The sequence below is a fragment of the Pomacea canaliculata genome, linkage group LG1 (genome assembly GCF_003073045.1).
Source record: "Pomacea canaliculata isolate SZHN2017 linkage group LG1, ASM307304v1, whole genome shotgun sequence".
Taxonomy (NCBI): domain Eukaryota; kingdom Metazoa; phylum Mollusca; class Gastropoda; order Architaenioglossa; family Ampullariidae; genus Pomacea; species Pomacea canaliculata.
In genome coordinates this window covers 6,322,103-6,344,884 of record NC_037590.1, presented here as the reverse complement: position 1 = coordinate 6,344,884, position 22,782 = coordinate 6,322,103, and the positions used below count along the sequence as shown (strand labels likewise).

Sequence of the window (22,782 nt, the reverse complement as noted above, 5' to 3'; positions counted from 1 at the left end):
CAGTGTTGCTGGACCGGCCCAAAAGATGGAGTGAGGGGTAATAAGGAAAAGAAGAGAAAATCAGGGAGGAGAATGACATTATCCAGCTCTTTAATTTTATTGAATTTTTTTTTAACGACTGCTGCTGTTGACTTGTTATTTACTGCCCTTCCCCTACCCCTACACACCTTATTTGTCAAATATTTCTAACATCAGCTTCATTCCTGTGTTTCAAACCAACAAGCATAACGAGGGCGGACACTCCCGATGAAGTCTGTCGCCACGTGAGACACGTTCCTCGTGTTTTCTCATCAGACGCTCCCAACCTGTGAGGACCTGGAGACTTGATTTATATCTTCCTGTTGTTGTCAATGTGGAGTTGCCTAGACTCACAGAAATGTACCTGCGCAAAACTATTTAAACAGCATGATGTATGTATAGAGCTAAGTAGTAAACAGCATGGAGACAGCGCCCTACAAACACGAACCTTGTGGAATTTTCCAGGAAATATTCTAAGCAGGCTTCTGATTGACAATCGGACCTACCCCTCTTTCTACCACCATCCTCCTTCTCTCCCATAACCGCTGTTTGTCTCTGTGTACCTGCCTTCATGTAACCGATAATTTGTTTAGGTTGTGTCCATGTATCCGCCTCCCTCCACTCCAAAAATAAAAGAGGACGTGCAAATAGTTGGGAATGGGTGAGAGAAGAACATTCCCACCAGCTGTGAGGAATGAATGGAAGGAGGACGTGAAATTATGAATATTTAGCGAGATGTTTGCCAACAGTTGTAAACAAACCGTGTTTTCGAGCAATGGCGTCTGCGTGGCACACTTTCCAGTCGACACAGATTGTGGTTACGGGTACCTGATTCTGTACAGGGTTGGGGAAGGTAGGGTAGCGAGGGAGAGGAGAGAGTCTCACAAAAACATGACCTGGAGGAACACGATGCCTCTAACCTCTCACTCCCCGACGACAGAAAGTTTACAGGACTTGCCTTTAATTTGTCAATCTCTATTACCTACAACCTCTGGTACCTCCAACTGTCTGTCGGGTACTCTACAGGTAATGTGAGACGATGTCAGAATATGCACAAGAAACTGAAATCAAGATATTTGAGAACCATCGTTTAGACAAACCTTGAAAATTATTTTTTTAAACTCAACCGAAGAAGAAAACAAAATCCAATAAGCGGCTATTGTACCCCTGACCTCTGACCCGCGAGGCTTGCAATGAATGGCAGTCAATAAACAGAATAAACACTGCGCTTGAAGCTTATCTGAAATCAAACAGGACGTGCACTTTGATTTTTATTTTCTGTAAATCAGTATTTTTCTTTTTATTATCAGAAATTCACTAGTGTTTATCACCCGACACACGGCTACTTTACTGCGATGTCGGTAAATAAAAGCAATGTCCTCCTTTGAGAAAAGAAGGACGATAAAGGACACTCAACAAAAATGTTTTTGTTTGTCGGATAGATGTGCAGAAGAGCTCGTCTCTTTTAGTTTTAAGAATAGAGAGCAATAAAGTACATTCTGTATAAAAGTTTGTTTGTCAGATAAATGTGAAGAAAAGTTCTTGTTTTTTTCCCCTTTATAAATTTCATGATATCTACATCGGGAGGGTAAGGGGAGGTGTGAGGTTATTGCTGTTATCATCACACCCTGTTTACTGCCGGTCCTAGTTTGAATTTGTTTAATGCTTAGATAAATAATTACCACTGTGTGTATGTGTGAAACATGGGTTGGGCTTGACACATTATTTACTATAGAATTGTTCACTTATTTATTGCAGGCAGGTGCGTTCATTAAGTTCGATTTCTTTTTTTCTTGTCCTCTCTCATATCCTCTCCTTCTCAAATGCATGCATGTGGAGGAAAAAATCAAAGATATCACATTAAAGTAAATAAAGAACGCTACAAAAAACACTTCAAAAATAAAATCTTTATTGCTTTATTTCATATTTTAAATAGTCTCAACTCGTTATCTCGTAAACCTCACCTCTCTCCACACTTTGTGACAATAAATTTCCATCAAACTTACAACCACCCTTTCCCTAGTTGTGGATCATACACCCTCTTTATATCGCCACCCTCGCCTCTCGCCAAAAAGCTGTGTTGGACGGATGGCGGCGAGTTCACGAACTGGACTATATATATACATATATCACCAATATGCCATAGATCATCTTTCGTGTTTAATTGTTTTTACTTTCTGATTTCATAACCTTAGATGTAATATTATTTACAATTCTCCTTTTGAGAAAGTCAACTTGGATATGTGACGGCTCGAAGGACAAATCTTGATGTTTCAGTTGGATTACCTAACTGAGAATTTTTACAATCAGCTATAAACCACTTCTTGTCAGTTTGAAGACTGCCGACAATCATAAATGTAACGGTCGGTGGGTTGTCACAGATTTTCCCTCAGTCTCGTGTGTAGCCTGAAACCATAGGAGATAGACATTTTTACTTTGTGACATGGTGCACAGGTGGTGTGTGTGTTTATTTGTTAAATATATCTGTATGTGGGTGGATGCTTGAGTGTGTGTGTGCTCCTGTTTGTATATTTGAGAGCTGAAGTTCGTGTTTTCCAGAACGTGTGTGACCTTACCATTCACTCGGAATTGGCAGGCTCAGAAGACACCTGAGGTCTCTTTATCGAAAACTGGAACCAAGCAACAATAGAACAGTGAATTAAGGACTGTAATAAATGTCACCTGTAAAGTGCCCTTCACCGTATTTACTGTCAACAAAAAAATACATGGACGCTTCGTGTGTCACAAGGTGACATCTTGGGCTCTCTGTTTATTGGTCTTAATGCTCGCACCTATTTTTTCTGATGGTGCGTGTTTGAGTTCCCTCTCCCTCCCTTTATCTTCTATTTTTATTTCTTAATAATCTCATTTGTTTCTTTTTCTTTTTGATCATCGCCAATATGCTTTCCGTTGTCCTACGTCAACCGTTCAGCAACCGATTTGTTTAACAGAATGACAGTTAGTCTGTATCAGCTCCTGTGACGCTGATTCAAAAACATCAGAGCAGAAGAGTTTTTTTTTTGTTTGTTTGTTTTGGGTTTTGTTTGTTTGTTCGTTGTTTTTATTTTTGGTTGTTGTTTGTTTGTTTTTTTTTGGGGGGGGGTGGTTTTTTTTGGGAAGATTGAAACAGTTTTAACGTAAAACGACGATGGATATTTATCGGAAATTTTGCATTGAAGTTCAACGTTGTAGAACAACTGCACGGCAGAAAGATGTAGTGTTCTCATTACGTTTCGAAAGTTTTGAGAAGGTCAAGTGAACCCGCGTGAAGAGTTCATGAAGCTGTGTCAAGGACATGAAACTAGAGGCTAGGACACAAGATGGACAAAGGTGGGGCTGTGGGTGATGTTTATACGGGAATTGCTTTTGTTTTGTTGTGGTTTTTTTTTAGCTTTTTTTGTTTTATTTATTATTATTATTTTATCTTTGCCCTCTCCTCACCTTTCTTTCACTGCTGAGATGAGGAAATGACGACAAATCCGCCTCGCGCAGCCTGACGTCATAACTGTCACGTGACCTGTCTCTAGGCAACGCACGGAAGTCGTACACTGCAGGGTCTATTTCTCTGTAGGCCATGTAGTGAGGCTAACAAACAAACAAACAAAATACTTCTTCAACTGACGCGAGAACGAGAAGCTGCGCTTCTGACATCTGGCTCTTGTCTTGTTGATGGTAGACATGTCAGTCGTTGTGTTAGTCGTCCTGTCTGCTTGTCTTTGTTTCTTTTTTTCTTTCTTAGCTCTTCTTGCAGCTCTTCACAATGATATTTGTATTACTTATAGAAAGAATGGATAAGAGTACGTGGCCATTTACAAATATATGTTGCATGCCAGTTGTTTGTTTGTTTGTTTGTTTGTTTATTTGTTTGTTTGTTTATTTGTTTGTTTGTTTGTTTGTGCCTGCGGACCAGACATTAAAGAACTCACCTCGTAGCCGTGGTTAGAGTACACTGGGTTGTGCTTTGTGGGAAGGCTTTTGTAGGACCACGACTCTGTCTGGTCCAGAGGACTGCACAAGAGTAACACGAGGCTTTAAACAACAACACGAGCTTTTATACAGAACATCACACAGTAATACATACATAATGTTAGGAATGAGGGTTAGCTTGTCAGAGAGCGTGTATTAGTGTAGGAGTTACAGAAAGCATGAGTACGAGTGTGAGTAGTAGCAAGGCAATCCCCAAACTCCTTCCTGACCGATTGTGCCAGTGAGTGAACGATTTAATGATTCAGGATACAGGACAGGAAGACCACGTGCAGATGTTGTGTTGTTTATTGACTCAATGTTTGTGTGGTGTAGACGTCTACTCTCATTACTGACACATATAGAATTATATCAAATAGCTTCAATTCATCTGAAGGCACAATACGAGTGACTAACTTAAGTACACCCTTGGTGGCCTATACTTTTACATATTTTATGCATTCTTTCAATCACAGACACCAACAACAAACATTTGTCAGCTCACATCAGCTCGTCGCGAGGTGATCGCACGGACTTGCGGTTGACCTGTCGACACAGGCAGACCACCACCACGACCAGCACCAGCAGCAGGACACCAAAGACGCTGACGGCAATGGCCGCCACGTACTGCTCCTTCATGACGGCGCGCTCGCAAGCAACGCCCTCGTAGTTGAACGGGTTCTGCGATGTGCACCTGGTTACCGTGAGGACAAACAAGGAACAAGATTACTGAATCATTTATTTATTCATTTACTTCAAAAGAGAGCTATGAATTGAAGTCCAGACTGAACTTTCACACCCCCTTGCTCGCCCTGTAGACCCACAACTTTGTCCATGCAGCAGGTGCACAGATGACAGTTCGCCGTCAGGCCAGTAGATGACCGCCAGGTAGCAGTCAGCTAACCTGTACTAACTTCATCAACACCTTAGCTGACTGCTATCACTGCCATCCACCGAGCTGCACGCGGCTGACCGTGCCACCTGGCCCTTCATCTGCCAGAAAAGGTGGACATTAATTTTGTTGACATACTGGCATTTGGTGGACACTTTGTTGTCGAAGACGTGGACGTAGCACTGGCCGTGGCCCCCGCAGTACGTGTCTTCACACAGATGCTGGCAAACGCCTCCACTACAGGTGTACTCCACTCCACAGAGTCCCTTGGTTTTCTGGCTGTTGCACACGTCACTCGTCAAGGCTGCGACTGAAGGAGAGAACAACATTGATGTTGTCATCAGCTTCCGAGTCTGACTTTTTAAAAACTCATTCTACGTTTTCTCCTGTTCTGAAAGCTGGCTTAACTTCGTTCATTTCAAATAAACTTCTGTTAAACACTAAAAAGCAAAATAAATATTGGGGCGCGTGAACTAAAAACAAAACACCAGAGAAAACAAAAAAAACAAATCACTTTATCTGAAAAGGTTTCAAGGGAGGGAGCGAGGACAAATAGAGACATAAAGTAAGGTAGGCTATAAACACGAGAGACTTACACGATGCGATCTGTTCTTGGTTGATATCGAGGTTGTAACTATAGTTCTTGAAAATGTTTTCCGAGTTCTGCATGGCTGTCTTGAGATTCTCCTGGAGGACATTCTTGTCGACTTTGTAAAGGTCTTTGGCCTTAAACTTTGCTTCGATGTTTATTCCCTCTGAGCTTCGTGCGTGGCGCCGTCTAGAAAACAAAATGGTGGCCGGCGATGTTCATCTTTTGTGCAGCTTTGGTAAAGGGGAAGATGGATGAACGAATATACTGATCACTGGTGCCCCCACCGCAACAAAAAGGCAAATAATGTTATCATCTAGTTAAAGAGAAATAGCAGTGACCGATTTAATAGTAACACATTTTCTTCTGTTGGACAAAGTGTTTGCACTGCAGAACTGAGCACGATTGTGTTTATTGACAGAAGACAACCATCCTGTCACTGATTATTTCAGCAGGAAATTAGAGTCTTAAAAAATGATGTTTATCTTATTCTTGAATAAAATGTCGTGGCGTGTTTTCGAAGACCAGCATAAACAGATTATTTTTCAAACAATTCGCCATAATTCCTTACAATTTTAAAATGCAAGTGACAATTATTATTATACAAAGAGCAATATTTTTATGAAGTAACCGAGTTATTTGTTTATATTCTGGAAAGTATTGTGGAGCTGAATGGACAAAGGAATGTGCTATGTGTAAGCATCAACGCTGTGACCTGTACACTCCTCCTGAATCCTTAAAGAGTAGATGGATGATATACTCACTTTCTCTCGTAGAGGTTGCTGCAGACAAACATGATAATAAGAGCCAATTAGTTTGTTGTATCGAGTACCGACACATGTCAATAGGTGTTCACTCGTTACACGAACATGTATGCAGGTCAACAAAACAACACGCGCATGTATCCCAAGCTCCACAAACATAACAGCACCTTCATCAATGAGAGCATCAAAGTGTTCTGATAAATAAATAGAGGGGTTTGGGCTTTAAAGAAAACAAGAGCATTACGCAGAAAGGAAAACCTTTAAATAGTTTTTCTTTCTTTCTCTTTCTCGTTCTCTATATATATCTCTATCTGATTCAAAGGCCCTTGACTAATATATTAATCTATCTCTTTTTCTTTTATTCTTTTATTGCTCGTTCTCTCATTTTGCCTTGTGTTGTTTGATTCCTTCTATGTGTTATTATGCCTTTCTTTCGTTTCAAATAATGTCTTCTCAATTCACGTGTCTCTCTCTTCTTTCTCTCTCACGCACACACAGAGAACAGCCTTAGTATGCCTTACCCCTGTATTCGTACTTCGTCAAATCCGACTACATTTTTCCTGAAAATATCGCCAATCTGTAAATAACAAATCTCCCATAAAGAAAACAATTTTTAAATGAATGTACTCTAATGACTTTTTGTTTGCTTAAACGTCCATCGGAAGTTAGTAATTCGTAATTAATGAGATTGCTAATAGATTATACTGAGTAATCTACATCATACAAAATAGTTTGACACCGGTATGAATGCTCTTTACAAATATCACAACATGGGCTTATGTTATATGGCATAACACCTGTCACTAAACTGTTATATTGTAAGTAAAGAAGTTTAACATCAAGTATTGTCTCCAGTTTGAACACATTGTTGATTGTTTTCTGTAACAGGTGTCGCACACACCTCAACTCTATACGAAATTTTTTGCGAAGACTTTTGTTTAAGACTAATAATGAGGAGAAGAATGTAATTACCTTTTCTTTCAGATTTGTTATCCAGATTAGGGAGAAATTTGCTGGATTACCTTCAATACTGAATGTAAATATGAACAGAGCGCCCTCTGAAAAAAATGGCAAAGACAAACATAACTGCTTTGCTTCATTCTTATGTCTTTCGTTCAGTCCCAGATGGAACCAAAACTGGTTTCCTTTTAGGAATGAATACTACCAGTATTGGTAGACTGTATGATTGGATTTGTTTGTGGATTACCAACACCTGCCCTGACGTGTCTCTTAAGTGATCAATAAACAAAACTTCGAAATGTCATTTTTGACCATAGTCAGTAGCAGTAAGAAAACACGCTGTTCATTAGTTAATTGTTTCTGTCAGTTTTTCTTTCTTTTTTAATTTGTTTGTTTTGTTGTTGTTGTTGTTGTTGTTGTTGTTGTTCCTTCTTTATTTTCTTTTTACTTCCCTTTGTTTGTTTGTTCTTTTTTTCTTTTTGGGAGAGTCAAATATACCAACCAAGCTATCTTCATCTTGACTTATATTCGCATCCTAAAACCAATACCACCAACAATATAACAAGAAAGGATTTCATAAATAATAAACGGAACATTGTATCATGTAACAATCTCATACTGTGCAGTTTGCAAACTGTTTTTGCTTGTTTGTTGTTTGTTTGAAGCTCGGGCTGTTCTTTGTATTAAGTATTGCTCTCGTTGCTATGCAGGGAAATGCACTTTATAAGTGCCGAAAACAGCTGCTGAATCGGTGTAAAACCTTCATCCCCCAGCCGCCCACCCCTCACACCCGTACACAGACGAGGGTGTTAATTGTACGAGCTAGTAATATTCACTTACCGAGGTCAGGGGCCTGCGTGGGATACTGGTATGATGGTGGTGACGTGCTTGGTGACGTGGAGGTGACTGCAGACGTCACTGTGGACTGACTGCTTGATGACGGAGTAGCTGGGCCGCTGGTGGTCATGTCAGCAGTCATGCTTGATGACGGTGTTGTAGCTGCAGGGGTGGTGCTGTCGTAAACTGAACTGGTTGGTGTTGGTGCTATGTCGGTAGTGGTAGTGGTAGTGCTGTCGTAAGTAGAACTGCTTGGTGACGGTGTTATATCGGTAGTGGCAGTGGTAGTGGTAGTGCTGTCATAGGCTGAACTGCTTTGTGATGGTATTATATCGGTAGTGGTAGTGGTAGTGCTGTCGTAAGTAGAACTGCTTGGTGACGGTGTTATATCGGTAGTAGTAGTGGTAGTAGTAGTGGTAGTGCTGTCATAGGCTGAACTGCTTTGTGATGGTGTTATATCGGTAGTGGTAGTGGTAGTGGTAGTGCTGTCGTAAACTGAACCGCTTGGTGTTGGTGCTATGTCGGTAGCGGTAGTGGTAGTGGTAGTGCTGTCGTGAACTGAACTGCTTGGTGACGGTGTTATAGAGGCAGTGTTGGTGTTGTCGTAAGTATAACTGCTTGGTGATGGTGCTATATTCGTAGTAGTAGTGGTAGTGCTATCGTAAGTAGAACTTGGTGACGATGTTACATCAGTAGTGGTAGTAGTAGTAGTAGTGCTGTCGTAATCAGTGTCACTTGCAGATGATGAGCTAAGAAGCAATATGGCGCTTGGACAATATGGCGACAGGGCCATCAGTAGAGCTTGCTGATGGCAGGATACCAGAGACAGAAGTGTCCTGACCATCAGACTGGCTTGATGGCGAGGTAACAGGACTACCAGTCTCCACAACAACAGAATAACTTTTAAAAATGGAGTCATTGAAAATGTTGTTTCCCCAACATCAAAGTCACTCGATAAAGATGGAGTCATTGAAAAGAGTGGTGTCTCAACAGAACTTGATGACGATGACAGGATTGAAGAACGATAGCTTCATCACCAGATGTGTCGCTTGTTGACAGCGTAGAGGCAACTGGGAGGCCTTCACTTCATCACCAACTGACGATGGGGTAAAGGTGACTGAAGGTCCTGATGCTTCTAATGAAGTAATCTCATTGGTTGATGACACTGGGACATTGATTACAAGTATGGAGGTCAATACCACTGCAATCAGCAATCAACAAACATTGACAGTTCTCTGTGATGTAAAAACTGATAAATTGTGTAAATCTTGAGGTTTTACTTGTGATTTGTAATTCATTAAAAAAAAACCACATTTTGTAATATATATATATAAAACACTCTTTTTCGCCTATTTCCTTTCTCTCTCACCTCTTTAATCATTCGTCTAAGAAACAGAGAAAGAGAGAGAGAGAGAGAACAGACACAAGTAATATATTAGTCTCATAGACGGTAGGGAGGCTTCGATAGAGGGACGAGCAAAGTGTGCTCAGGTATTATACTGGAATCCATAGAATATGTAAATACTGTAATGTCAAAAGTCAAAAGAAGTTAATAACTTTGTCATATGTCAAAGTTTGCGTAAAATCTTAAAATTTCGGAAAACTGATACAAAAAAAAATAGTGAAAAGAAATGAAGATTACTCTCAGAAGAGCCGACAAAATGCCAGGACAAAATTTTAAGGAAATGACACCAGAAGGAACTTTCAGAAGTGGGAAAGGCCGTCGTCAGGTGACAATAAAGAACGTTATCAGGACAGGAAACTATACAAACGAACCCGGAAGATAAGAAAATGAACGGTTAAGATGAAAAGTATTAACATTATTTCACTACCGTCAAACATAGGACAGCAAAGGCAAAATGAACATTGTTTCACTTGCACCAGACACAGTAAAGGAGCAAAGTGGAGATTATTTCACTTGCATCAAACACAGTGAAGGAGTCAAAGCGAAAATGGACATTCAGCCTCAGTTCGGTTTCCGAGATAAATCAAGAAACGACTCGAAGATAGAAAATTATTCAACAAAAATAAATAACATTTACGTAGAAACTCTTAAATAGTAACTAGTGAATTATTTGCCAGTTAAATATCGTCTTACCCACAGAGAGCTTCAGTCGGTGGGTCATGTTCGCTAGTTGCTGTTGTTGTTGCAGTCCAGGCAGTCTGTACAGCTCCTGATAAGACACGAACAAACCCTGCAATAAATTTCACACACTCCACCCCAACCTCGCTAACTTGACTTTAAGTCTGTGACAGAACACAGAGCCGGCCACTAACCACCTGACCTGATTTTACACGTCTGTCCGTCCGTCCGTCCGTCCGTCCGTCCGTCCGTCCGTCTGTGAATAAAGAATTTTCATTTTCATCCTCTCTCTCTCTCTCTTATTTTTTTAAAACAGACTAGAATATTTAAATCACAATCTCTGACCAATGGCTGGTGCACTTATATATATATACTTTTTTTCTAGCTCTGGTATATTTTCTTTTGTCTCCTCTCTTTGTGACCATTGCTATCGCATTATTGTCTTGTTTGGAGTCCTTACCTCTTTAGGAGAACTCGATACAATAAAGAACATTGTTTATTTTATCACTGTCAATTGGATCACTTGCCATTCTCTATCATCTAGCTAGTAGTCGATTGATTTGTTCCTTTTCGTTCTCTGAATTAATCTTAATATATAAAAGTTTTGTATGCATACATGACAGGAGCAAGTTTTACATTTTATTACCCTATATTTTTAATGTGGTATTGTATTTATTATTTGTAGGCTTAAATGCTTGTGCTCTTCAAAGGAGGGTGGTTGTGTTCTTTTTGTACCTTGCCTTGTCTGTTTTATGTTCTTCTGTGAAAAATAAGAGAGATAGAGGGGTTATATGTTGGACAAGAGCCAGTTACTTTTATCTCAAGCATTCTCATACCTTCCAAAGCTTGTCAACCGTAGGTCTATCTAGCTGTACACCTGCACTTTTTACTGTTAATGAAGGACAATGTATCATGTTCCGTGAATTTTACTGCTAATCCTTGCACGAGTACCTAGATACCACTAATTCATGAAAAAAAATCTGAGCGAAGTATAAAAGAAAATGTGAAACCGTCCTCTGCACTGGTCCTAAAGCTTACAAACAATATCCGATGTCTGCTCCTGAACAAAGAAGAGTGCTTTCACAGCAATAATTTCTGGTCGACAAGTATCTCTTATACTCAAGAGATTAGTCTACTTGACACAGAAAGACATAACGAACATGAAAGGGGTGTAGACTAACACCAACATTTAACTCAGTGAAACCTTTACAGCGTGTGCATGTGTGTTGGTGTGTGTGTATAAAAATTATTTTCAAATGACTGGGCTTAATTTATAGCAGGATATCGATGCCCCACATCAGATATATCATTGTATTTATTTCTCTGTTATTTTAACTTTTCTCTCAGTTCAGGTCCTGTTAAGTTTTCTCAACTTTATCACATTATTAAATTTTATAAATAATTAAACGGTCGATGAAGCGAGGTCGCACGTGCTGCTGCAAGAAACGTCTTCAAAACGTGTTTTACACCAGCATCAAGAACAGCACAATGAAAACCGTTTCAAAAACCGTTACAAGCTTAAATTCTGTGAGTTCACGCGCTTGTATATTATGTAAAGTTGCTAGAGTCTGCGAAAATTTTAAAAATACCGCGAGAAACAGAGAATACTGTAACAACACAAAACACTCAAAACATGTCTGAAAACGTGTTTGCGATGTACACGAGACATCAGACAAACTGTTTAGGCAAACATCGTGGGTGAGTAGCCTTTCATCCTTGACACAGACCATTGGAAGAAACTGTACTAACCTTTCTTTGATCCTCCCTGTCGCCAGTCCAGAAGCCACGGTCTGTTGGAAGCAGATATAATAACTTGATATTGAAGACCACGTTAGTTCTGTGAGCACCAACAGGACCACAGTATTCCTTTCACTGATTTTGCTTTATCAACAGGTAAAGTCTCGCTTTCCCCACTCACCCTCCCCTCACTTTCAGATAAGGTTCCCGACAAAACCGTTATCTGTGAGCTCGTTTACTGTGTTACCTGTTCGTCTATTAACCCAGACAAGTTGATAGAATTTTTTGTCGAGAACAAAATAATAATGCTTTCTTTCAGCAAGACTTGGTCGGCTTTTGCCCAAACCAGGATATGCGTAGTAATATTGACCGTTGTACGGGTGTGGTCAGAGAATATAATTATAATATGAACGGGTTGAGGCTTCAGATTTAGAACGGGTGTCGTCAATGTTGTCCATAATCAGAACGAGGCTGGTGATAGTTCTACCCACGCGTGCTGCTGAATACAAAGCAAGAATCGGTTTTGTCGGGAGGGATGAGGGGTGGTTACATGACGAATCAGTGGAATGTTCAAGCCTGTAGCACTTTCCACTCTGGTCGTCGAAGTAGTTTGCACTTTGTGTCTGTGTAGGTTGGTCCGTACATCCGCATGCTCGGGTCTGCGTGCGTGTGTGTGTGTGTGTGAGTGTGTGTTGTTGTTGTTTTTTTTTTTTCTCCCTCCACCAAATTAGACGGTAATTTCTCCATGAACCGACACTAATTATAAAAAACATGACGTCCACAGCAAATCAGATGTGCTTTGTCATATAAAAGCAGCTCCCTCTCTCCTGTCACCTCTCTAATCCGGCAGAGCTACATTTGACAGGCGTTTTATTCCCCAAATATTAATTTCTGCGCATATTTATATCTAGTCATGCAGCAACTTGCTACAAACAAACAAAAAACGTTCAAACCCCGAGCCAATCATAGCTCGCCTCACTTAACGATTTTTTCCTTCTGCGTCACACAATCGTCGTTTGTTTACGTTTGTTGTTGTGAGCTGCCAGCAGGGTAAAGGACAGAGAAAACACGGGCTGTTTATTTGAATAGCTGCTTGTCGTGGTGGCAATGGTGGCGGAGGGGATGGTTGTTTCTGATGACTTCATTATGACTATGTTTGCTATCAGTTTCTCTCACAACAGTTGTGACGAGCTCCCTGTAACAGGGATCGGGTGCTCACCCGAGGGCGTGAGGTACCGATATGACGCAGTAACGATTGACGGTCATTACACGTATCCACACTCCCGGCTTTTCAGGGTGCACCAACCCTTATCTGTATCATTTATTCTGTGATTGATCCGTTCGCCCGTCTGTCAGCTCGTGCTACTTGACGTGTCAGAACAGTATGTGGTACCCCACCCTTTTGAGTGTACTTGCTATTCTTGTGTGTTATTGCCTTCCAGAGCCACACCCTCGTCGACTTTATTGGATTATTATGTGCTTGAGTATTTTTATATTCTTAAAGTATTAGGTACATATTTTTAATTGTTTGTTGGGGTTTTTTATTTCTTTTATTTATTTTATTTTTTTTTTTTTTGTGCTTTTCTTTCATTTTTTTCTTCTTTCCTTTTTAAGTTGTAGGCACAAACAAAACATGCAATTAAGTTTAACACCCCTTCAACACGTATGTCAATATTTGTCTACAGAAGAGCAAGGACTATCCATAATGCAATGTGCATTAGTAGTTGGTGATCACAGTATTTTCGTCGTTTTGACAAGAGATGCTTGCCCACCAAGCTGTAACTCAGCAGTTGGATGACAGGGCTGCCACCATCTTGAGCCGCAAGCCAAGCATTGGGGGTCCTGCACGTGCGGCTACAGAAGCCAGTAAAAGCCACCAGCCAGACCCCCCACAAACGGTTGGTCGTGTAGAAGCCTGGTGACAGAGGAATGTTTACATGTAAAGCCCTCCATTGACAGCAGATGGAACAGATATGATCAGCTTTTGTTCTACTTCGTGTGAGTTAAGTTCACTCACCCCTGGTGTTTCAGTCAGAAGGTTCCCGTAAATAATGCTTCATTTAGTTTTGTTTTGCTATGTTCTTGGTCTGGTTTGGTTTGGTTCTTTGCTAAATTGTTTTTTTTAACTGCCTCTAAAAACTTCGATTTCAATGAACTGTTTATTTTGGTCGTATATGTATTTATGTGTATGTTCGTGTGCCTGCCTGTGGGTGTATGTGGAAGTTTGGGTGAGCCTTGGGAAAAAAACTGTGTATTTACCTTTATAGTGTTTTATGGAAGGCAGTCCAGCAGATAGACGGGCAAACAGACAAACTCACAGACTGCTGGGAAGATATACAGACGGGCAGACATTAATTATACGAACGCATTTGCCTCAAAGCCCACAACATAATGGAGGTCTTGGACGTGGCGATCAGAAACCTGTTCATTTACAGGGACCTTATCAATGACCAAGCGCCGAGGAGCGCGTAAATAACCCTGACACATTTATTTATTCCACTCAAGTGGTTGACTCACGGCCGCTCACTCTCAGACATGCGCACACACCTCACTCGCCCCCACCGGCTAAATTTGGGTGCGTATAAATTGCCGTACCCGGACATCTACCCACATAGCGAGCTTGTCGGAGCTCCGAGAGAGGTGGATAACAACCTTGACCACGCGTCACACCTGTAGCCCCCGGAGCTGTCTCCCCCACAACCCCCCGGGGCTACCCTCTTTCGGACACGCAGTTATTTGCTTTGCACCTGCCACCTACCTGCTTTAGCATTAGTTGCTGAGTCGGCGTTACACCCTATACTGTCTACCCTCACCCCTTCCCATGTTTTCATCTCCCCCAGGCCTATTTGTTTTTCTTTCATCAGTTCATCTTTGCTGGCGTCTTTTCGAAATTTCTTTAATGTCGTCCCGCGTTTTGATGTTAACAATCATCGAGGTACATCAAAACAGAGTCGACACGGTGAGATCACGAACTTGTGTACATCCGTGGTGAGATCCCTTGCCACAGGTGTTTCGCTTCGCTTTCCCGGAAATTTAGATGTTAAAAATAAGTCGAGAAGTAGTTCAGATGAAATACGAATTCCTCGGGTCACGTGAGTCTGTTTGCACTGGTTAGCGTTTCCCTCTCTCAAACCGAAATTAAGGAACTAATTGGAGAGTTATCAGCACAATCTTTCCTCTTCTGTCTCAAAGGAACAAAACAGCTTCTTAAGCTGACAGGTGTTGTGGAGAGAAAAATGACTTGGCATGAGAGAAAGGTCACCGCCGGGTACGACCCTTTTATAAAAAAAAAAGGCCTATGGCAGGGTGACCTGCAAGAGCTAGTAATAATTTATATTAAAGTCTGAATACCTTTGTAAAGCAATATTTTAGGGTCTTCCCTTTAACATTTGAATTTTAGATATTTGTTGACAGTAGGTGGTGACACGTGAGAAATGACGTTTGGGATTTAATGTGTTGAAACTGGTTATGAATTTTAAGCAGTAAGAAAACAAAACACCCTCCACCCTACTTTGGAAAAACAGCGCGCGCACACACACAGAAGAAACAACTACAATGTAATAATAGTGTCATATCAACTGATCATTTCCAAATTTCCATTACTGCTTTGGTGCCTGCTTTCGTGTAAAAGTTCTTTGAACGAGAAACTTATTGAAGCCTTTCTACAGATCATGCATTCTGGCTCAGTCTGACTTAAAGATACCAAATTTTCATTTGAAATAACACCTTGCAGCTCAAGGTCCTGGATGATGCAGCGTCGTTTGACCTCGGGTTATACATCTTTGTTCTTTGTTGTTCTGTCGTCATGTTAAGACACTGTGATAACAAATATTTCTTTGGGGAATAGCTGTATGTGACAGTAGCAGGACTAAGTATGAGCGAGTTTTAAACGTGTACTCTCGCCCTCCCATATCCTCCCTTCCCCATCTCTTCTGGTTCCCCTCCTCTAGTTACCCTTCTCTGTGTGTGTGAGACTTTGTTCGTCTGTTACGCAATCTGTAGCATAGCCGACTCTCGAATACACGAAAACAAACGCGGCTGAGTAGGGACGAGCGAAAAACGAACAATCAGGTACTGTACTTTAGAAACTCTCGGGTAGTGTTTCACCCCTGTTGAATGGAAGACATTGTGTAGACAAAGTAGGTGGCATTAGCGCGGCCTTCTCACTAACGCAACAAGGTCCGGGACCGGAAGTTCAGTAAAGACCTCTTGGTAGGCGCATGCGCAAACCGAGGTAGCCGAGACCACACCTCCGGGTCTAATTATAGACGTCATGCGGCTCATCGTTACGACGAAGAGAGATTAACAGTATCACTGTCTTTTGCCAAATGCTGGGACATCGTAATCCGGTGTACAATGAGAATGCTTTAGGTGTTGACTAGAATTTCAAGTATGTATAAGAATTGCAAGATAATGAATGTCATCTGTTTTCAGGAAGTACTGCCACAGATCTTGCTGCTGAGGATGAGGACAGATGTTTCTGCGAGTCAACACACTACAAAAACGACCAAAAAGCGTTTCTGACGTAGAAGTTCAAATATTAATCGATAAAGCAATATAAACGCTCAACATCGCTGTTTTCTTTGTATAATGGTGTAATGAATGATAGCAAAAGTTGTTAAGTAACGAATGTGATGTAATAATACTAATAGCAACAATAATAACAGCAACTGGTCGAGGCACAATAAAGGTCGTCAATTCTGGAACCGGGTAAGTATGGGCGATCATGAAGTAGTCGAGAAAATGCATCGAGCAGGAGGCAACAAGGATGAAGAACATTTAAAAGGGGGGTGATTTGAAAAATCGAGTAAATTTAGAGGAAAAAATACCGAACAGATACTTTTTAAAAAGTCATAGGAAAAAAAAATCTCCCGGATGTAGATTACTGCCTGGTGTCTCAAAACTACTTTAAAATCCGGGTTTAGCCACCCACACTGGAGAGCAAAGGCTGAAGGTAGAGCCTTCTGTGTAGTGTCTTATTGCAGGAAAATATTACTTCCTTCATCTGCTTGTTTTGAAACCAATCAATTTTGATTATAATACAGAAATTCAACAACCTACCCATCCCACCACAAAATTATTTATCAGCTTATATACACAACAATGGACGAGACTTGCTCTCTATAAGTCATACCATTTCATTATTGTTCGACTAACAAATATTTCGTCAAGAAATAGGGCAAGAAAACAATTCCCTAATTTTCTTATTCCACATGAGAAGCATCTTCTCAAACACAGAAAGCAGCTAAGTTTGAAAATGTATCGATGTAATTTTTAGTATACAATGTATTAATAAGCAACTCACTTGTTTCCCTTATTTTGTTGTTTAAAGACTACCATGTCAACAGATAGGCGTGCATACGTGTGCGTGTGCATGTGTGTGTGTTTTTTCAGGAGGTGATAGAAACTTAATATTGAGACACAAAAATATGAAGCTTAATTTCTTCATCCTGAAAGAAAACAAATATATATTCCGATTATTTTCCACTCGTTCTTATAAAAACCAATCTGAATATAATGAGAATACTTTCATTTCGCTTATAAGTACAGTGCACAAAAAACGCAAAATATTCTTTGTTGGTAGTTTTTTTTTGACAAGACAAGTTGCTTCAGACACGGTCTAGGGGAGGCTAGTGTGTCCAGACTGGCAGATCATGGCTGCTTACCTCCCTTACAATACGGTCTCCACTATGGTATTTCCAAATCGACCACAGTGTATACCTCCCCCCCCCCCCCCCCAAAAAAAAAAAAAAAAAGATACAAAATCTTACACTAATTTTGGTTTCAAAAGTTGTACTAGGGCTTATTTTGGAGATGTCTTGTTTTTTATGTACCAAAAAATCTTCATTTATTCTAATACGTTCATGTTATCTTCTGGAACGTCGTAATAACTTCCAAACCCTGAATTTCTTGCGAGTTCATTTATACATAGGCAGATATACCTCTCGTCCAAAGGCACCCGTTTGGAAATTTATGAATCATTATATTTATATTATCATTTATTTTAGGCAATAGTTTAACAATATCAATTATTTATATATTGATATAACTACTTTATAACTCAATATGTCCGTCGATCGTGTTTCAACGTCTAGCTGACGATCTTAAGGCTTATTTTGGCTGATATCACGAACATCCTTAAAAAAATCACTTTAGGGCTTATTTTCAGGTTTGGTTTTCTTTTCGGGCAAATACGGTATTTTTAGGTGTGTTTGATTGTAATAGATTACTTATATATACTTAGCTACTTTGATTTGTAGCAAACTTTAATGAACTAAACGGGTCTGTTAATCACTTTTCGTGATTGAGGCAGGTTTTCTTTTTTTAAATTTGACATTTTTATTTATTTATTACATGAAGGGTGTGGAGAAATTGCAACTATGCAAAATAAACAGTTCACCCAAACAAAGCTTGAATACACGTACTCAGATAAAAGTTAAATAAGAGGAAATACAAGGAAATACAAAACTGTGTTACATGAGAAATGAAAGCATAACAACGATACTAATAGTGGCTAAGATAGTAATAACTTTTGTACAGCATTACCATGAGTTAACTAATGACATTTAGAAAAGGTACCACAAATAATACTAATAAAATTCATTAATGCTTTTTAGTGGAGCAAAACAGACTATTAAATTTAACTGCATTCGAGTGTTTAAAGTAAAATTTAGGATTTGGACTTTTTCTTTCATTCTTGAACTCATCACATAACTAGAATATGTAGTGAAATTCGTCTCCAATATCACTGGCTTTACCGGTCAGTACAGTGTCACTAATGGGAGGTAAGCCGCCTCTCCTTCCTTAACTACAGGTACATGGCTTAAACCCCTTGTACCATCCACTTCCCTGCAAAGAAGCGAGAAAGTAGCTGACGCTGTGGTCATAGCAACTCCCTATTTGGTTTATGTGCCTGACTGATTTGATAAATCTAGAGATAAAAGTACATATGTGTCTGTACCTGATTATTGAAAGCTTATAAAATGTATACTCGTAACACTAAACAATATACTTAGCAATGTTAAAAAGTCGAAACCTGTATTGTTGCTACGTACGGCTTCTTGTAAATCCAACTTTCATCTGAAAATTTAAAACTATTCGTTGTGTGAAAAAAAATGTTTGTAACATGTAATATTCAACAGCTGTGTCGTTACTACTGTCCCTTTACGTCTGTGCACACATATGTGCATAACGGGGTATGTAGAGGGTATTCGTCATCCATATCCCTTGCTTTTGTGGTGAAATCACCACTGGGTGAAAGCACTTTATCATCAAAGTGTTTGAATACTTGTGCTCCTACGTGCATCTGTGCACGTAAACCATCGAACTCTGACCCTGCGCTGGCCCCACTTCACCCCACAGCCGTAGTGGCGTCAGAGGACGTAACATGACCTCCCTGCTCTTGGACACAGTGCGACCTGATCTCAGTCACGACTTTGCCCACCACGATGTTCTCATCACGGGTCTCCCGCATGTCTCGGTGGCCCACAGTGCTATTCATCTTTGTCACCCCTTGATTTTTGCTCTGCGCTACCTTCCCTATCGCCAGACTTTAAAGTCACGTCGCCAGCGTTATCGACAACGCCCACTGCTTGCATAAAGACATCACCAATAGCATCAACAATAACAATAAAAACTATTTTTTTTACAGTTTATTTTCCCATGTGCATGCGCTGTACAAAAGTCTACAAACGAACCGACCGTCAAACATACAAGAAATGTGTCAGCAAACAGACGACTTCACGGTCAAACATGAACTGATTGCCTGGACGAGGATGACTAACACAGGAGTGAGCGGAGTAGTCCACCTGGTTATGCAAGATACTTTTTTAAGATTCGAATTATGGGGTCTGATTTGTCCCGCGAACACAGCTCGAAGTGAAGGGGGCAGAGAATTTCAAATAGTGGACCCTGAGAAGGAGAAGCATTTGCCGATAATTGTTTTCTCGTCTGATATCTGGGACAAACAAACCGAAGAGACCGACTCGGGTGGTAAAGTGTCAGTAACTCAGACAAGTTTATTGGGGCGAGGTCATGAAGACGATGATTTACGTCTATCGAACGGTGTTCGTCAGTTCAAAGAACATCGAAAAAAGATTAAAATGTCAGCTTTACAGATAGATATTGTGTGTACACTTTGCTTTCAAATGCTGCGTAGGCAACTCGGAAGAAGGAAAGATAATGGCAGTCTCTGGAAGTGATTATGATCGTGGATGTGGTTGGCAATCCCATTATTATGCTTCAGCTACATTTGCTGTCTCTAACCTAAGGGACATATCGCACAAGCACAGGCGTCAAGTGTGAGACTCAAGCGCCGGCGTAGTTGTCAAGTCCCTTTACAGGTGCTGCCTCTCAACTGACGATCATTGGACATAAACGTCAGTGTCGGTGTCAGAAAGGGTTCTGGGTAGAGGGGTTCAGTTGGACAAATAACGAAGGGAAGTTGTGGAAGTATCGCGCACTAGCGGCACTACCTGTCCTTCACACTGTGCTTCAGGTGCATTTTATGCCTGCAGTTTATAGCACATATAATTTAAATGTTTGTTTCCTTCTACTGAACACATTCTTGACCTTGTGTTCTGATAAGATGTTATGTCCTTCCCACATCTTTTTATTCCCGCTACCATATATATGCACCCATAGATTAGGAATGTAGTTAAACGCTTACGCATTACCAATAGTCGTTTGAATTCCTTTTCCTTTTACGAGCAAGTTGTAATTCTCAATGACATCTGGACATTCTTAGCCAATTAGACACAGTCTATTTATATATACATGGAGTTAAAGCGTGAAAGAGTGCATGGCTTAGAGTCAATAAACTGAAGACACAACAGACTATAAAGTTGTGCATCTCTTCTTCTCGATGTTGATAGTTAAGCCGGAAGAAGGTGTGCTTTGGCCTCGTTCTAGAAGTTAACGCGGGGAAAATGCAAGGCGTGCAGCAGCAATATACGTCCGTTTTCAAACGAAGATTCACTATTCTCAGTGAATCAAGATTCTTGGAGTAAATATTTTACATCGCAGTGTATGTGCATAAATATGTGCAATGAATGAATTAATGAACGGAGAACGTGGTAAGACACAGTCGAAGGAGCATTGTAATTCATGGAGGCCGGAAGGTTTTAATAATTCTTTCTTCATGACACCTGACAGGTGTACTCCGTTTCCTCAAGCCCTAGTTATGAATCAAAAGTCGTTTCTCCAGGGCAACATGGGAAAAGCGTCTTGTTATCGTAGTAAAAATCCGATGCTCAGATCCTGCGGACATTGCTTTATGTTTATTTACCCCAGAGCATCTTTGCCATGTTTTGTAACTACAGCTTCAGGGGTAAAAAAACATCTACAGGATCAGGACATCGTTTTATTAACTAGGGAAGCAAGACATTTGCCCTTGATTTCCCCGTGTCGCCCCTGAGCAGTACATTTATCCTTGCTGTAGGGTTTCCGGTGATGCTCGTAGGACACCGTGTTTTTAAATCCTTTTAATGGTTTAGAGAAAGAAGACAAGCCAGTCTACTGAACTTCTCTCTACTGCACTGCACCCAGTCTCGCTTGTCTGTTCTTTCTTCGTACCCCACCCCTTCTTTCGTTTTCTGCCCGTACAAGTCACCCAGGGTGTAAACAACACTTACATGAGTCTGATCACGTAGTCGACAAGGGTGTCTTTAATTTAATCTCCACAATAAGCTGGAAAATAAACTGCAGCGAAATCCCAGTTTAACCCACTCAAGGGAGGATGCTGGCCGTCATCACATCACTCAGTAACCCAGTGATGCTGTGACTCGATTACAGAAGCTTACACCTGCACAGTGCACATGAATGACAGTGGCCTACCCCTGAACCCTGCAAAAGGTCGAGTGGTGTCATGCACGCCTTGTGCAAGTCACTAACTCAAAAGAAGTGAAGCCAGTTCTGTCGACGAGGGTTGGAAATGTCGATCCGAAACCCAGCGTGAAGGCCAAGGTGCATGCCAGACATGGCTGAGACTGTTGGCGTGTGTGGTTTGGGGGAGAGAGGAAGAGAAGAATGGAATTCTTCGCCGCACGTCATCCAGGGTCCGGGTACACTGTACCCGATATTATTAAACTGTAAATGTTTTATCAGCACTCTGACGTTTTAACCATGCAGCTGAAGGCAAAGAAGAGTATTGAGCACCCAGCCTCCAGATCTTCCAGACACATTCAGCAGACAAGCAAGACAAAAGAAATAAATAAAAATAGCGGGTGGTCTGGGAATACTCAACGTACTGTTCGAGCCTTCCTACAGCCTCGTGCAATGCTTTGCTTCCACCTGATTGACGAGTGCCCGTGTGCATGTACTCAACTTAATGTACAAAGTGTTGTGGAGCCTGTATGCATGTCTTCTGCTTACTGCCGCAGCCTCTGAAACACAGAGATGTCCGTGTCTCTGTGATTACTGCAACAGCCGGTATGTTTTAGTGCATGTATACTGCTTATTGTACTAGCTGATGTCGAGCTCGTGTTCAGTTGATCTACCCTGGTGCATCCAACAGACAAAGAATCTTCGTTTCCCTGTCTCGTGATATCGTAGTTCACTCACCTCCAAAAGTAAGACAATTCCCCAAGCATCTGCGTATTTTTTGTGTTTTTATATAACTTAATTACAAATAGCAGCTCGATAAAGTCATAACCTTGACCCTAGCTTAGGGATAAGATAAAGAGAGTAAACAACTGGAAGTTTGACCCTGACCTACAGATATTTTGACCGATCAGCATCTGTATTCATTAATTCCGCCGTGGCTGTGGCAAGAGCCCAGGATTACTCATCCCTGTGTGTATAGCACGAGCCACTAAGTTTACTGTCCATCCATTCACCCACCTTCGGGAAAAAAGTCATATGATCGACTGACTGTTACATAATTATGATAAAATCAACAGGAGAGTTCGTCAGGGAGGACCTGTTGTTTGGGGACATCAGC

General features: G+C 40.8%; 1 protein-coding gene and 1 long non-coding RNA gene across 5 annotated transcripts; one reads left to right on the top strand and one right to left on the bottom strand.

Moving 5' to 3' along the window:
* Nucleotides 1-1,910: 1,910 nt before the first annotated feature.
* Nucleotides 1,911-12,540, bottom strand: LOC112573302 (A-agglutinin anchorage subunit-like). 3 transcript variants are annotated; one of them, XM_025253543.1, is made up of 14 exons: nucleotides 11,856-12,539; nucleotides 10,122-10,197; nucleotides 8,355-9,224; nucleotides 8,027-8,291; nucleotides 7,199-7,284; nucleotides 6,748-6,803; nucleotides 6,227-6,244; nucleotides 5,470-5,651; nucleotides 5,012-5,183; nucleotides 4,487-4,675; nucleotides 3,945-4,026; nucleotides 3,460-3,603; nucleotides 2,595-2,648; nucleotides 1,911-2,425 (listed from the first exon to the last, which is right to left on the bottom strand). In XM_025253543.1, the coding sequence occupies exons 3-13, from the start codon at nucleotides 8,991-8,993 to the stop codon at nucleotides 2,598-2,600; spliced, it is 1,884 nt and encodes a 627-aa protein (XP_025109328.1). In that variant the 5' UTR covers nucleotides 8,994-9,224; nucleotides 10,122-10,197; nucleotides 11,856-12,539; the 3' UTR covers nucleotides 1,911-2,425; nucleotides 2,595-2,597. The 3 variants fall into 3 exon arrangements, with proteins under 3 accessions (XP_025109328.1, XP_025109337.1, XP_025109320.1); XM_025253552.1 differs by having other exon boundaries at nucleotides 8,027-8,256; nucleotides 8,365-9,224; nucleotides 11,856-12,538; XM_025253535.1 differs by having other exon boundaries at nucleotides 8,027-9,224; nucleotides 11,856-12,540.
* A 361-nt stretch (nucleotides 12,541-12,901) lies between these two features.
* On the top strand, nucleotides 12,902-16,412 carry LOC112567616. 2 transcript variants are annotated; one of them, XR_003099847.1, is made up of 2 exons: nucleotides 12,902-13,841; nucleotides 16,278-16,412. It is a non-coding gene; the product is annotated as an uncharacterized LOC112567616 (long non-coding RNA). The 2 variants fall into 2 exon arrangements; XR_003099848.1 differs by lacking the exon at nucleotides 12,902-13,841 and adding an exon at nucleotides 14,027-15,111.
* Nucleotides 16,413-22,782: the final 6,370 nt, after the last annotated feature.